The sequence below is a fragment of the Echinops telfairi genome, unplaced genomic scaffold (assembly GCF_000313985.2).
Source record: "Echinops telfairi isolate 266 unplaced genomic scaffold, ASM31398v2 ScPeMD7_7458;HRSCAF=8496, whole genome shotgun sequence".
Taxonomy (NCBI): Eukaryota; Metazoa; Chordata; class Mammalia; order Afrosoricida; family Tenrecidae; genus Echinops; species Echinops telfairi.
Window position 1 is genome coordinate 29,217,700 of NW_022111358.1, and position 10,724 is coordinate 29,228,423.

A 10,724-nucleotide genomic window follows, 5' to 3' on the forward strand; every position below is an offset into this window, starting at 1 on the left:
CTTGGCCCACCTGTCACCCCTGACAGCAGGCATCTAGAGAAAGAAGCACTCCACGCCGAGCCTCAAAAAGGGCTGGCCAACCTTGCCCAGGCCTTCTGAGCAACCAGGGGAGGCTTCCTGGAAGAGGAGGCCCCTGAGGACTCAAACGGCAGAGGAGTGGGGGCAGGAGGGCATTTCCTAGGGTGCCAGTCCCATCACCTGCCCTGAGGTTACCTGGGGCCAGAGCCCCTGAACCTGGGGGGCTCCAAGCACATGCTCCCCCAGGCTTACTCCCCTCCAGGCAGCATGTCCCCCAACCCCTCCTGCTTCCTCCTTTCTTCACCCCACCCCCATCTTGGGCATGAGGTCACCTCTGCCAGTTGGCCAGAGCCAGGTCTCCACTTGCCTGATCATCAGCATCCCCACTCAGGCCCCGGTTCCTGCTCCCACCCACGGCCTCGGCCTCCCCCGCCACAGACCAGTCGAGCCACAGGAATGGTTTACAAGCTCCCTGAGGGGGTTCACAACCAGCCAGACTGGGCAACAGGAGGCAGTGCGGGGTGCTGGCAAGGAAGAGCAGGAGGCTAGGTGGAGAGAGGGGTCTCTGCAGGGACCCCAGCCGCTGGTGGGCAGCAGGAGGGAGGAGAAGCCCCCTGAAGGACTGGAACACAGCCAGCTTCCCTCTGAGCAGGGGCGAGGCCAGGTGCTGAGGCTCCCTGAGAATAACAGCCCTGGTCACAGATAGGCCGGCCCGGGGACCGCAGGGGAAGGAATGAGGCCCTGGGCACAAATTGGTGGCAGTCCCAACCTTGGTGGGGCAGGCCCTGTGCCCAGCACTTAGGCGCCAAGGATGAGACAGACACCCTCGCCAGGAGTGACCCATCTCAGGGAGTGGTCAGGCAGGATGGGGCACAGGAGATACAGAGGTGGCGAGCAGGCCCCCTCATCAAAGCTCCCAGGGTGAGGGTGCCCCTGTGAGCTCCAGGACTGCCTTAGAGCCCTCTTCCCTTGAGATGCACGGTGCCCCTCTGAGGGTGGGCTGTCCCCACGGGAGACCCTTAGGGGACCCGTGGCTTGGACCAGCTCGGTTACAGCTGCAGCTCTGTCCCTTCATCCCTCTGTCCCTCTCTGCTCCCCACAGCCCGGAACGAGACAAGAGCCCCGCACTGCATGCAGACAGGGTGCGGCATGGCGGCCCCCACCCCCCAGACCACGGCTCCTTCCGGCCAGACGCTGGGCCAGGGAGGAGGCCTGGAACAGCAGGTCCGGCACAGACTGCCCCCCAGCTATGGGTGCAGCGGAGGAAGAGGTCCAGGGAGGCTGGCCAGGGTAGTGGGAGGTGAGGCTGTCACATCGCATAAGAGCGGCAGCGGCAGCTCCGCCTCGCTGATGGAGGGTGAGACACCCGGGTGTGCACAGGGCGGTGACTCGACCCAGATCCCCTCAGCTCAGGCCCCTGGCCCACCACAGGCTCACGCCCTGCACCACCCTCAAGGGGGGCACTCTGCCCCAAGTACCACGGGGAGGAACAGAGGCTGTCTTTCTTAGGGGTTCAGGACCACTCAGGACACACACCCTCATCCCAGCACAGAGCCTCTGCCTTCTCCAGCTCAGCTCTCTGGGCACAGCTGGGCGCGCCCCCCATGTGGCACCCACTCAGTGGGCGAGCTGCCTCACTCTGCTGCAAGCCATCTGCATCAGCTTTTTTGAAGGGAGGGGGGAGCAGCCCTAAGCACACACAGACACACACACACAGGGCCCGCTCTGCTGAGTGAGCCTCAGCCAGACCAGGCCTGAGTCAGCAGCCTTCTGGAGCCTCAGTGTCCCCTCCACACAATGGGGAGCCTCTTCCCAGACCCGGGACTGTTGTTCGAGAAGGTGAGGTCACCCTGGGATGAACATTCCCAGCCCAGGGCAGGTTCTTCTGGTTGCCGCCGGCTGGCAACGCCGCCCTCCCACCCTCACCCTCGCCCTGTTGGCTGCCTAGGCAGCTGAGAGCCAGTCCAAGACAGAGCAGGGTCCCGCACACCCAGCAGGCCCTGCTCTAAGCGGTTCCCCATGTCCACCTCCGGAGAGAGGAGCTCGTTTTCCCGGGGGCCACTAGCTGTGGCCAGGCTCACCCTCTGCTTTATGGTGCTGTCTCTGAGCCCCAGAGCATGCCTGGGACCTGCCCAAGGTCCCCGCCCAGCCCCAGCCTCCCGCTGCCCGGCTCCTGCTCCTTCCACAGCCCCCACCCACACACCTCCGGTCTCAGCTAGCCCCCAGCCTCCCACCGTGCCAGGCTCAGAGGGCTCCAGCCCCTAATGCCCTCTCCCAGCCTCCAGGCATCAGGAGAAAAAGGTGGACCTCTGCCATCCCCATCTCGGGGGGTAGGGGGAAATGGGGTTGCTTACCCCTGCCCCCAGCTCTCCACTCAAAACCTGTTTGATTCCAACTCATAGTGAGCCTGTAGGATAGAACAGGCCTGCCCCGTGGGTCCCTGTGTCTGGCACCTGACAGGAGCCCACTGCCACACGCTTCTCCTGGGGCGGGGCCGGTGGGCTCCATCCACCCACCTTGTGCTTCTCAGCCGAGTTAGCACTGAGCCCCTGCGCCACCAGGGAGCCCTCCAGCTCTCCCCAGGCCCACTCCTCACCCTGGTCTGAGACGACCCTTGACCTCCTAGTCCAAGTGAGCACCCAAGGACTTTGCCCCCCTTCTTCCCAAGGTACCCCTTCTACATCAGAGCTGACCCAGCCCCGAGTCCCCAGGCACTGGGAGCACAGGGTACATGGAGGGCCAGGGTCTAGCTGCCCCACAGCAGAGACTCTCCCCGGTGTGTCAGTGAATCGGGGTGGGGCCCCCGTCCTCAAAGTAGCCCCTGGCCACCACCCACCTCCTTGAGGAAGACTGAGAATGCCGCCCACCCCGCCCAGCGGTTTCCGGATTTCCGGATTTCCGAAGGAAGCCTTCCAGGTGTCAGGGCTCCTCCCAGCCGCTTTCCCAAGAACCACCGCCCGCACCTTGCCTGCCGCCAGAGTGAGCAGGGGCTGTGGCCAGGACAGGGCTGTGGCCAGGGACACCGTTCCCACCTTCCCTCACCCTGCCCCGACTCCGGGGCTCCGGGACCCAGGATGGGAGGAAGGGAAGGCGTGGGCACAACCCTTCTGTCTACAGGGACTCCCTGTCCCGCCCCCAGTCTGAGCAGCTGCTGACCATTTGGGGAAACACCCCTGAGAAAGGCCCCACCCTCTCCCACCCCTGCCCCCAGGCCCTCAGGTCTCTCCTGGGATGCTCCTCCTGCCCACCTTCCTGGTGAGGGGTGTGGGCGGGGGCAATCAGTGCCCCTGGGGGTCCACAGCAGCCCCTTTGGGAGATTTCCTGAGACCATGAGAACCTCAGCCTTAAGCCCCTCTTCCCTACCTGTGCCTCTCCCCAAGGACCCGCCCTGCCTCCTGGGTGGCGGAAGAGGGGAGGGGCCCAAGGCACCTTGAGCACAAGACCTGCTTTGGATGTGTCCCCTCTTGGGGCATGGCTTCCGGACCTGCGCTCAGCTGGTCCATTTATGGAGGTCAAAGTGAGGCTGAGCAGGGAAGAGCTGTCTGAAGCGGGGAGCCGGTTGCTAAGCTAGAGACTCCTGCTGCTAGAGGGGGCTGCCTGAGACCACCCAATGCCCTGGCTCCCCGGGGGCCCAGCACTGCCTGGGCCCCTCTCCCAAGGACCTCCAATCCCTGGGATATAGAAAGCATCTGCCACCCAGCTCTCCCCACACCCACTCTTCACCTTGGCCTGAGATGACCCTTGACCTCCAAGTCAATCATGAACATCCAAGGACTTTGCTCCTCCCCCCCAGTATGTACCCACTGCGTCAGAGCTGACAGCTCAGTGGGGTACCCCCTCCTCCAGACCCCGCCCCCAGCTTCCAGGCACCAGGAGAAAAGGGGCACAGGGGAGGCAGGGTCTAGCTCCCCAACAGCAGACTCTCCCCATCCTGTCGTTGAATCGGGGTGAGGGCACCCCTTCTCTCACTAGCCCTGCCCACTGCCCACCTCCTTGAAGACCAAGAACACGGCCCACCCTGCCCAGTGATCTTCGGATTGATTGGAAGAAAGCCTTCCAGCTGCAGGGGCTCCTCCCAGCCAGCACCCCGATTCCCACCCCGGCCACCCACTCTCTCACTCAGGCCCAGTGCTGGCCACCACAAGGTGCATTTCACGTTTGCGTCCACAGCTTTATTGGGGTCAGGCAGGGGATTGTGGGGAAGCGCTAAAGCAAAGGGCCAAGGCCAGGGAGGCTAGAGGCTGCAGCATGGGTGGGTGGGTAGGTGGCCACCTCCCTGCCCCAAGGGGCGCTGGCTGTGAAGGTGGGTCCTCAGCGGGTGGTCTGGTGGACCTGCTCCCGGGATGAGATGACCTTGCCATCCTGGACCTCCTCCACGATGGTGCGCACCTGGCGGGTGGTCACGGCTACGGGGGAAACAGACACTCTGGGTGGGCAGCGCTGGCTGGGAGCCTCGCTCAACACCCCGGCACCCTGAGTGGAGCCACCCCTCCCAGCAGCTTGGTGTGAATACCTACCATCCCTACCATCGCAGGAACACACCTTTCCTTTCCTTCCCTCCTTTCCTTCCCCCACCCTCTGCTGGCGGGGCCTCCTGACTCCCCAGGGAAGTTCTCTGGCTCGGACCCACTGGGCCCTACTGTGAGACAGGGGACTGCATGGACTGAGGCCAAGACCGTGTGGACTTGGGTCCGTCTCCATTCCTCTCCGGTACCCAGGGCAAGGGCTGTGCCCCCTCTCCCACATCAGACCAGGGTCTCCCAGGTGAAAGCCAGGTCACCCCCATTAGACCAGGTTCCCCAGGGTCATGGTCACATGGTCACAGAAAGGAACCTGTAAGACAGGGGTGTCCCTATTCCTCAGCAGACAAGCGTCCCCAGGGACAGGACTGCTTTTGTCCCATCTTCCCAAGTCTCAAGATCAAAGGTGATACGCCCATGTCCTTATCCCGCATCTGATGAGAAACTCCTGGGTGGGTGGGTAGGTGGCCAGGATCAGACTAGCAACTCCAGAGCCAGGACCATTTCTCTGTCTCTGTCCCCTCACACAGACGGTCTCTGCCTTGTGACCCTTCCCTGGGCATCAATCTGGGGCCCCATCCATCTCCCCCCCACAAGAAGGAGCAGCCATCATGTCCTGGACCCCCTGGGGCTCCCCAGGTAGCATCCTCCTGAGCACTGTGCAGACAGTGCCCTCCCTGTGACCCCAGCCCTTTGTCCCGGTCTGTGGTCCTTACGTTCTTTGGGCTTGTACTGAGTCAGGCTGCAAAAGAGAGAGAGAGAGGAGAGGAGATGAGATGTGCATCTGAACTCCCACACCCCACCCAGAGGCCCTCGGGCTTGGCCAGGCCCCACTCACTGGGCGTCCTCGCCCTCCAGCAGGCGGCGGTAGGTGGCGATCTCCTGTTCCAGCCGCGTCTTCACGTCCAGCAGGATCTTGTACTCCTGGCTCTGCTGCTCCATCTCGCAGCGCAGCTGCGCCAGCTGCTCCTCCACGCTGCCGATCATGCCCTGGATCTGGGACAGCTGCACGCAGTAGCGGTTCTCCGTCTCTGCCAGGCTGCCCTCCAGGGATGCTTTCTGCAGGAGGTGGGAGAGCCAGGGGGGTCAACAAGCGGGGTCTGGGTCCCCTCGTGAGTGCCCCCACCCCCCACCCCGAGCAGAACAGCGGTCTGATACCATGCTGAGCTGAGACTGCAGCTCGATCTCCAGGGCCTGCACGGTGCGCCGCAGCTCCGAAATCTCGCTCTTGCCGCTCTGCACCAGCTCGCTGTTGGTGGCCACCTCGCGGTTCAGCTCCTCCGTCTGCAGGCAAACACGAGGTCGGACAATGTGAGCTGGGATCCCGTCCCCTCCATGGCCTCTCCATGCCAGGCCCAGAGAGGGATGGGCTCAAGAATCGCCTCCGGGCTACCCCTGTCATGGCCACCCGACCTCCAGCCACCCCTTGGGCCTCCTGGGCTTCCTCCCAAGCCTCGCTGTGGTGAGGGTGTCTTCTCACCAGCTCCCCGATTCCCAATCCTCGGGAACGCTCCCGTTTTCCCCACTAATCCCTACCGGTGGGAGGAATGGGAACAGGACCTTTGAGAACCAGCCAGTTTGGCACCTGGTCCTCACACCAGGTTCCGATTCCCCAAGGTCCAAGATCCTTCATTTCACAGGGTGGCTCCCCCACCTCCTCAGCCACCTCCAGAACTCAGGCTGGTGGTGTTACGGGGAACCCTGAGGCCCTGCGGTCCCTTGCAATTCTCTTCCGGGACATCCCCAGATGTCAGGTGCGGGACTTGCTGGGGGCGCCCACCTTGCTGAAGAACCAGTCCTCGGCGTCCTTGCGGTTCTTCTCCGCCATCTTCTCGTACTGATCGCGCATCTCAGACAGGATGCGGCTCAGGTCCACGCCGGGAGCGGCGTCCATCTCCACGTTGATCTCCCCGCCCACTTGGCCTCGCAGGGAGTTCATCTCCTGGGCAAGAAGGAGATTGTGAGCATGGGCACCTGCACCTGTCTGGATCCCTTTCTCCCAACCCGTGCCATGCGAGGTTTCTGGAACTCTTTGATGCAAAGGAGGCAGTGGGGCCCAATCCTGGCCTTTCTTTGCTCTGGAGACCCGCCACCCTCTGACCCTCGAGGTGACTGTGTGTCATAACGGACATGCCTCCACCATCAGACTGGGAGTCCCCAGAGAAGAAAAATCATGGCTGCCCCATCAGTCTGAGGACTCTCAACAGCTACAATATCGCTCTCAGACCCGTGTCCCTGGGGTTTCCTATCTACTTTCCAAATTTCCAAACGGGGCTCACATTCTCGAGTTCCAATGGGGACAAAAGAGGACCCCTCACTTAGCCCCCATCTCTGACAGGAAGGCCAGGAGGGGCATCAGAAAGGCCACCTGGAGGAAGCTGCCGGAAGGCACTCACCCTGGCACTCACCCTGCCCGATGCCCAGGGGTCAGGGCCCTGCAGGCAGGGCTGGGCACTGTTTCTCCCACCCCCTTGGCCTGGGCACCGCCCAGCTCCCTGCCACATGCCCTGCAGCCTCTCTGACCTGCTGGCTTCCTCCACACTCACCTCCTCGTGGTTCTTCTTCAGGTAGGCCAGCTCCTCCTTGAGGTTCTCGATCTGCATCTCCAGGTCGGCGCGGGCCAGCGTCAGCTCGTCCAGCACCCGGCGCAGCCCGTTGATGTCCGCCTCCACGCTCACACGCAGGGCCTGCTCCGTCTCGAACCTGTAAGAGAGCAGGGGCCTCATCAGCCCAGACTTCCAGCAGGTCCTGGCTCCTTGCCCCACCTCGGCCTTGGCAGGGGTCTGAGGCAGTGCTGGGGTGCCCAGTAAGCAAGGGAAGCATGGGCTTACTTATGCTCACTTACTACTCCATTGAGAACTAGTTCACTCTTTTTCTTCTTTCTTTTTATTTATTTCTTATTTTTTGGTAAACTACATGGACGAGTCTGCTTCTGGATCTGGCTGGCATGTGTATCTCCCCCACCCGCTACGACCCCTTGCTCCTGAAAGTTACAGCCCCTGGCCAGAGCCCAAGACCCAGGAAGCAATGGAAGGCTGGGCCCACTTATGCTTCCTGACAGATCTGTAGTCAATGAGGCTGGGGTGGGATCCGTGTGAAACTGGGCACTACAGATTAGTAAGCATAAGCGAGTTCACACTTACCTTCTTGCTGGATAAGCCACCCCTGGTCTAGCTAAGGGTTTGTGGAGACTGGGAGGGGGAGCAAGGGAAACAGATTCCATCGCTGGGGCCCTGGGACCATCCCAGGCGAGGCCCACCCCACCCACCACCTTATTCTCCTCTCTACCCTCCTGTCCCTTCCCCCAGTGCCAGAGCGAATAGGACCGGCTGCTGCTTCCTGGGGTACAGGGTGGGCTCTTGGCTGCTACCAGGACTCCCCCGCCCCAACTCCTGGGCCTGCCACTCCTTCTAAAGGAAAAGGCCACAGGGGACTCCTGGGCTGGGAGTGGGGGTGAGTCGGATGCCCAGGCTCCACCCCCAGTTTTCTGGGGCGCCAAGGCTCTGGCCCCAGGACTCACTTGGTGCGGAAGTCATCCGCAGCCAGCCGGGCGTTGTCAATCTGCAGCAGGATGTTGGCATTGTCCACGGAGGCTGTGAGGATCTGGGAGATGGGAGAGGAAGCAGGTCATGAGGTTGAGAAGCTGGCCCAAGACCCGGGTCAGGAAGCATGATTTCCTGCCTGGGGGCCAGGACTTGGCGGCCTCCTTGGAGAGCCCTCCCCGGCCCCCACCGCCCTTGCCCTTCACTGAGCTGTAATAGTTGGCAGCGGAGGGGGTGGGATGAGCTGAGACTTGTCCCTCCTCTCCCCCCTCCCCGGACTTGCATCCCTAGCAGCGACCCCCACTCCCAGCTCTGCCTTAATGAAGAGGCTGATGCTGGCTGGGAGCCCCTGGAAAGCCAGGGAATTCCAGAATGCCCTGAAGCAGGAGCTACCCTAAAATTCCAGAAGTATGAAAACCCCTCATTTTACCATCAGTGGGGAGGAGGGGGGTTTCCCCGACAGATTCTCCAAATTGGGAAGGTGGGGCTAAAGGAATAAGCAGTAGCCCCACATGGGAAGAAGGCGCAGCCCCAACTAAGCACTAGCCCTCAGGGCGTCCAGATAGGACATCCACTGAGCACCAGCAGAAGGGATGGGGAAGCCTGAGAAACCCCAAAATAAAGTCCCCAAGAGGCCTTCCCTGCCCTGAAGTCCTGCCCGCTTCCACCACCTCCTCTGGGCCATCAAAAGCTCCCCTGACCCCTCCACCACCAGCCAACCCCCCCAAGCCCCCATGCTGCAAATCACCCTGCAACAGACCCCCAAAGGAGGCACCAGGGGTCCAGTCCAGCCATCCAGGGCCCCCGCCCCCCACCCACCCCCTCGCATCATCTCCTACGGCCCCTTGAGGAAGCGTGTTCTGTGTTGAGCCCTGGTGAGCCCTGGCTCAGCCTGTTGCCCCAGAAAGAGCAGGGCCCCAGGCGGACTCCCAGAGCCCAAGCCAGAGCCAAGCTGTCCTCAGCCCAGGGAGGCCCTGAGCGCCCTCCCCACAGACCCACCTTGCTCTTCAGCTCCTCAATGGTATTGTAGTAGTGGCTGTAGTCGCGGGCGGGCCCCGGGGCCTGCTTCTGGTACCAGTCGCGGATCTTCACCTCCAGGTCGGTGTTGGCCTCCTCCAGGGCGCGCACCTTGTCCAGGTAGGAGGCCAGGCGGTCGTTGAGGTTCTGCATGGTGGCCTTCTCCCCTCCTGCCACCAGCCCGTCAATACCCCCGTAGCTGCTGCCATAGCCGCTACCGGCGCCAAAGCTGTAGCAGCCTGAAAAGCTGCTGCTGTTGCCCCCTAGGGCGCTGCCCAGACCGCTGGCTGACCCCAGCCGGCAGGAGCCTCCGCCCAGGCTGCCCGAGAGGCGGCAGGAGGTGCGGGAGCCACCCCCCAGGCCCGAGGACCCCTTGATGGAGCTGGAGGAGGTGAACTGGCGGATGGTGGTGGTCATGGCGGCAGCGACGGCGACGGCGAGGGGAGCTGAGCAAGAGAGCTGTCTGGTCTAGAGATCGGGAGAGGCCCCAAAGTGCATGCCGCTGCCAGGGCTCACCGCCGCCTTTATAGACCGGCAAGTGGGCGTAGCGATTACGACAGGCTCGGGCCTCTGTTTCCATTCCCCTCAGCTTTCATCACCACTGGCCGCCCGCCAGCTCCCAGGTGGCTCGGCACGCACCCCCCCATGGGGCTTTGCCTCACTTTCCTGGAGCCCCCGTGCGTGCCTCTGGTCTCAGGCTCTCAGGTGACCTGAATCACCTGTGATTCAGGCGTCCCCTGCGGCGACGCTTTCCTATGACCTAATACGGAGAAGAGGAGAAGGCAGGACGTCACCTTCACGGCCCCTCCCAGGCACTGTCACCTGCTCAGCCTGCCAGGCCCCCATGTCTGGTGGGGAAACTGGTTGGGCGGCCCCCAGCCTGAGGTAGTTCTCCTCCTCTGTACACACGGCACTGCCGCATGGTGCTGGCTCTGGGCCCAGACCCCAGTCGCCCGGGAGAAGCTAGGCCTAAGGCCACCAGGACCACCCTGTCGGGTATGCATCCCGTCAGGCCTCCGAACCCTGCAGCCCATTTGATAGGTAAAGAGACGGAAGCTGAGATTGCAGTGCCTCACGGCCTGCCTTGTCCCAGGGCTGGCCAGCAGGGCTCAGCCAGCATCCCGGTCTGCTGCCGCCCGCCCTCCCCAAAGACCCAGGCCACACTGCCACCCAGGACAGACCCTGGACACCCAGGGCCCTCTCTGGCGGCTGAGAGTCCTCTGCTCCGTGTTCAGTCTTGTCTCCATCCCGAAGACCGCTAAGGGCCAGCCTCCCCTTCTAGAACCACCCCCACCTGGTAGAGTGGCTGTGAGCAGGAACCCACTGATCGCAGTGGGCTTGGCTTGGGGTGGGTTGGTGGGTGGGTTTGGGGTTGACGGGTTGGTTGGTAGGTTTTGGGTGGTGGGTGGGTTGGAGGGTTGGTCCCCCTCATATAGGGGGAGCTCAGCAAGGAGGAAGATAGCTGTAGGCTGGGCGATTGGGTGGGAGACAGTTGTGGAGAGGGTGGAAATGGAAGAACAGTGCCCCATCCACTATCCACACCCTACCACCACCACACCGCCCCACAGGCCTTGGGGTGGTGCTGTGAGGGGCACGTGCTGGCAGGGAGTCTAAAGGGACCTAAAAA

At 62.7% G+C, this 10,724-nt stretch overlaps 1 protein-coding gene across 2 annotated transcripts; it reads right to left on the bottom strand.

The window, feature by feature from the left end:
* Positions 1–4,310: 4,310 nt before the first annotated feature.
* LOC101651066 (keratin, type I cytoskeletal 17) lies at positions 4,311–9,514 on the bottom strand. Of its 2 annotated transcripts, XM_004707157.3 has the most exons (8): positions 9,080–9,514; positions 8,059–8,141; positions 7,085–7,241; positions 6,319–6,480; positions 5,697–5,822; positions 5,377–5,597; positions 5,255–5,280; positions 4,311–4,424 (listed from the first exon to the last, which is right to left on the bottom strand). In XM_004707157.3, the coding sequence occupies exons 1-8, from the start codon at positions 9,512–9,514 to the stop codon at positions 4,330–4,332; spliced, it is 1,305 nt and encodes a 434-aa protein (XP_004707214.1). In that variant the 3' UTR covers positions 4,311–4,329. The 2 variants fall into 2 exon arrangements, with proteins under 2 accessions (XP_004707214.1, XP_045155485.1); XM_045299550.1 differs by lacking the exon at positions 5,255–5,280 and having other exon boundaries at positions 4,311–4,474.
* Between the last annotated feature and the right edge of the window lie 1,210 nt (positions 9,515–10,724).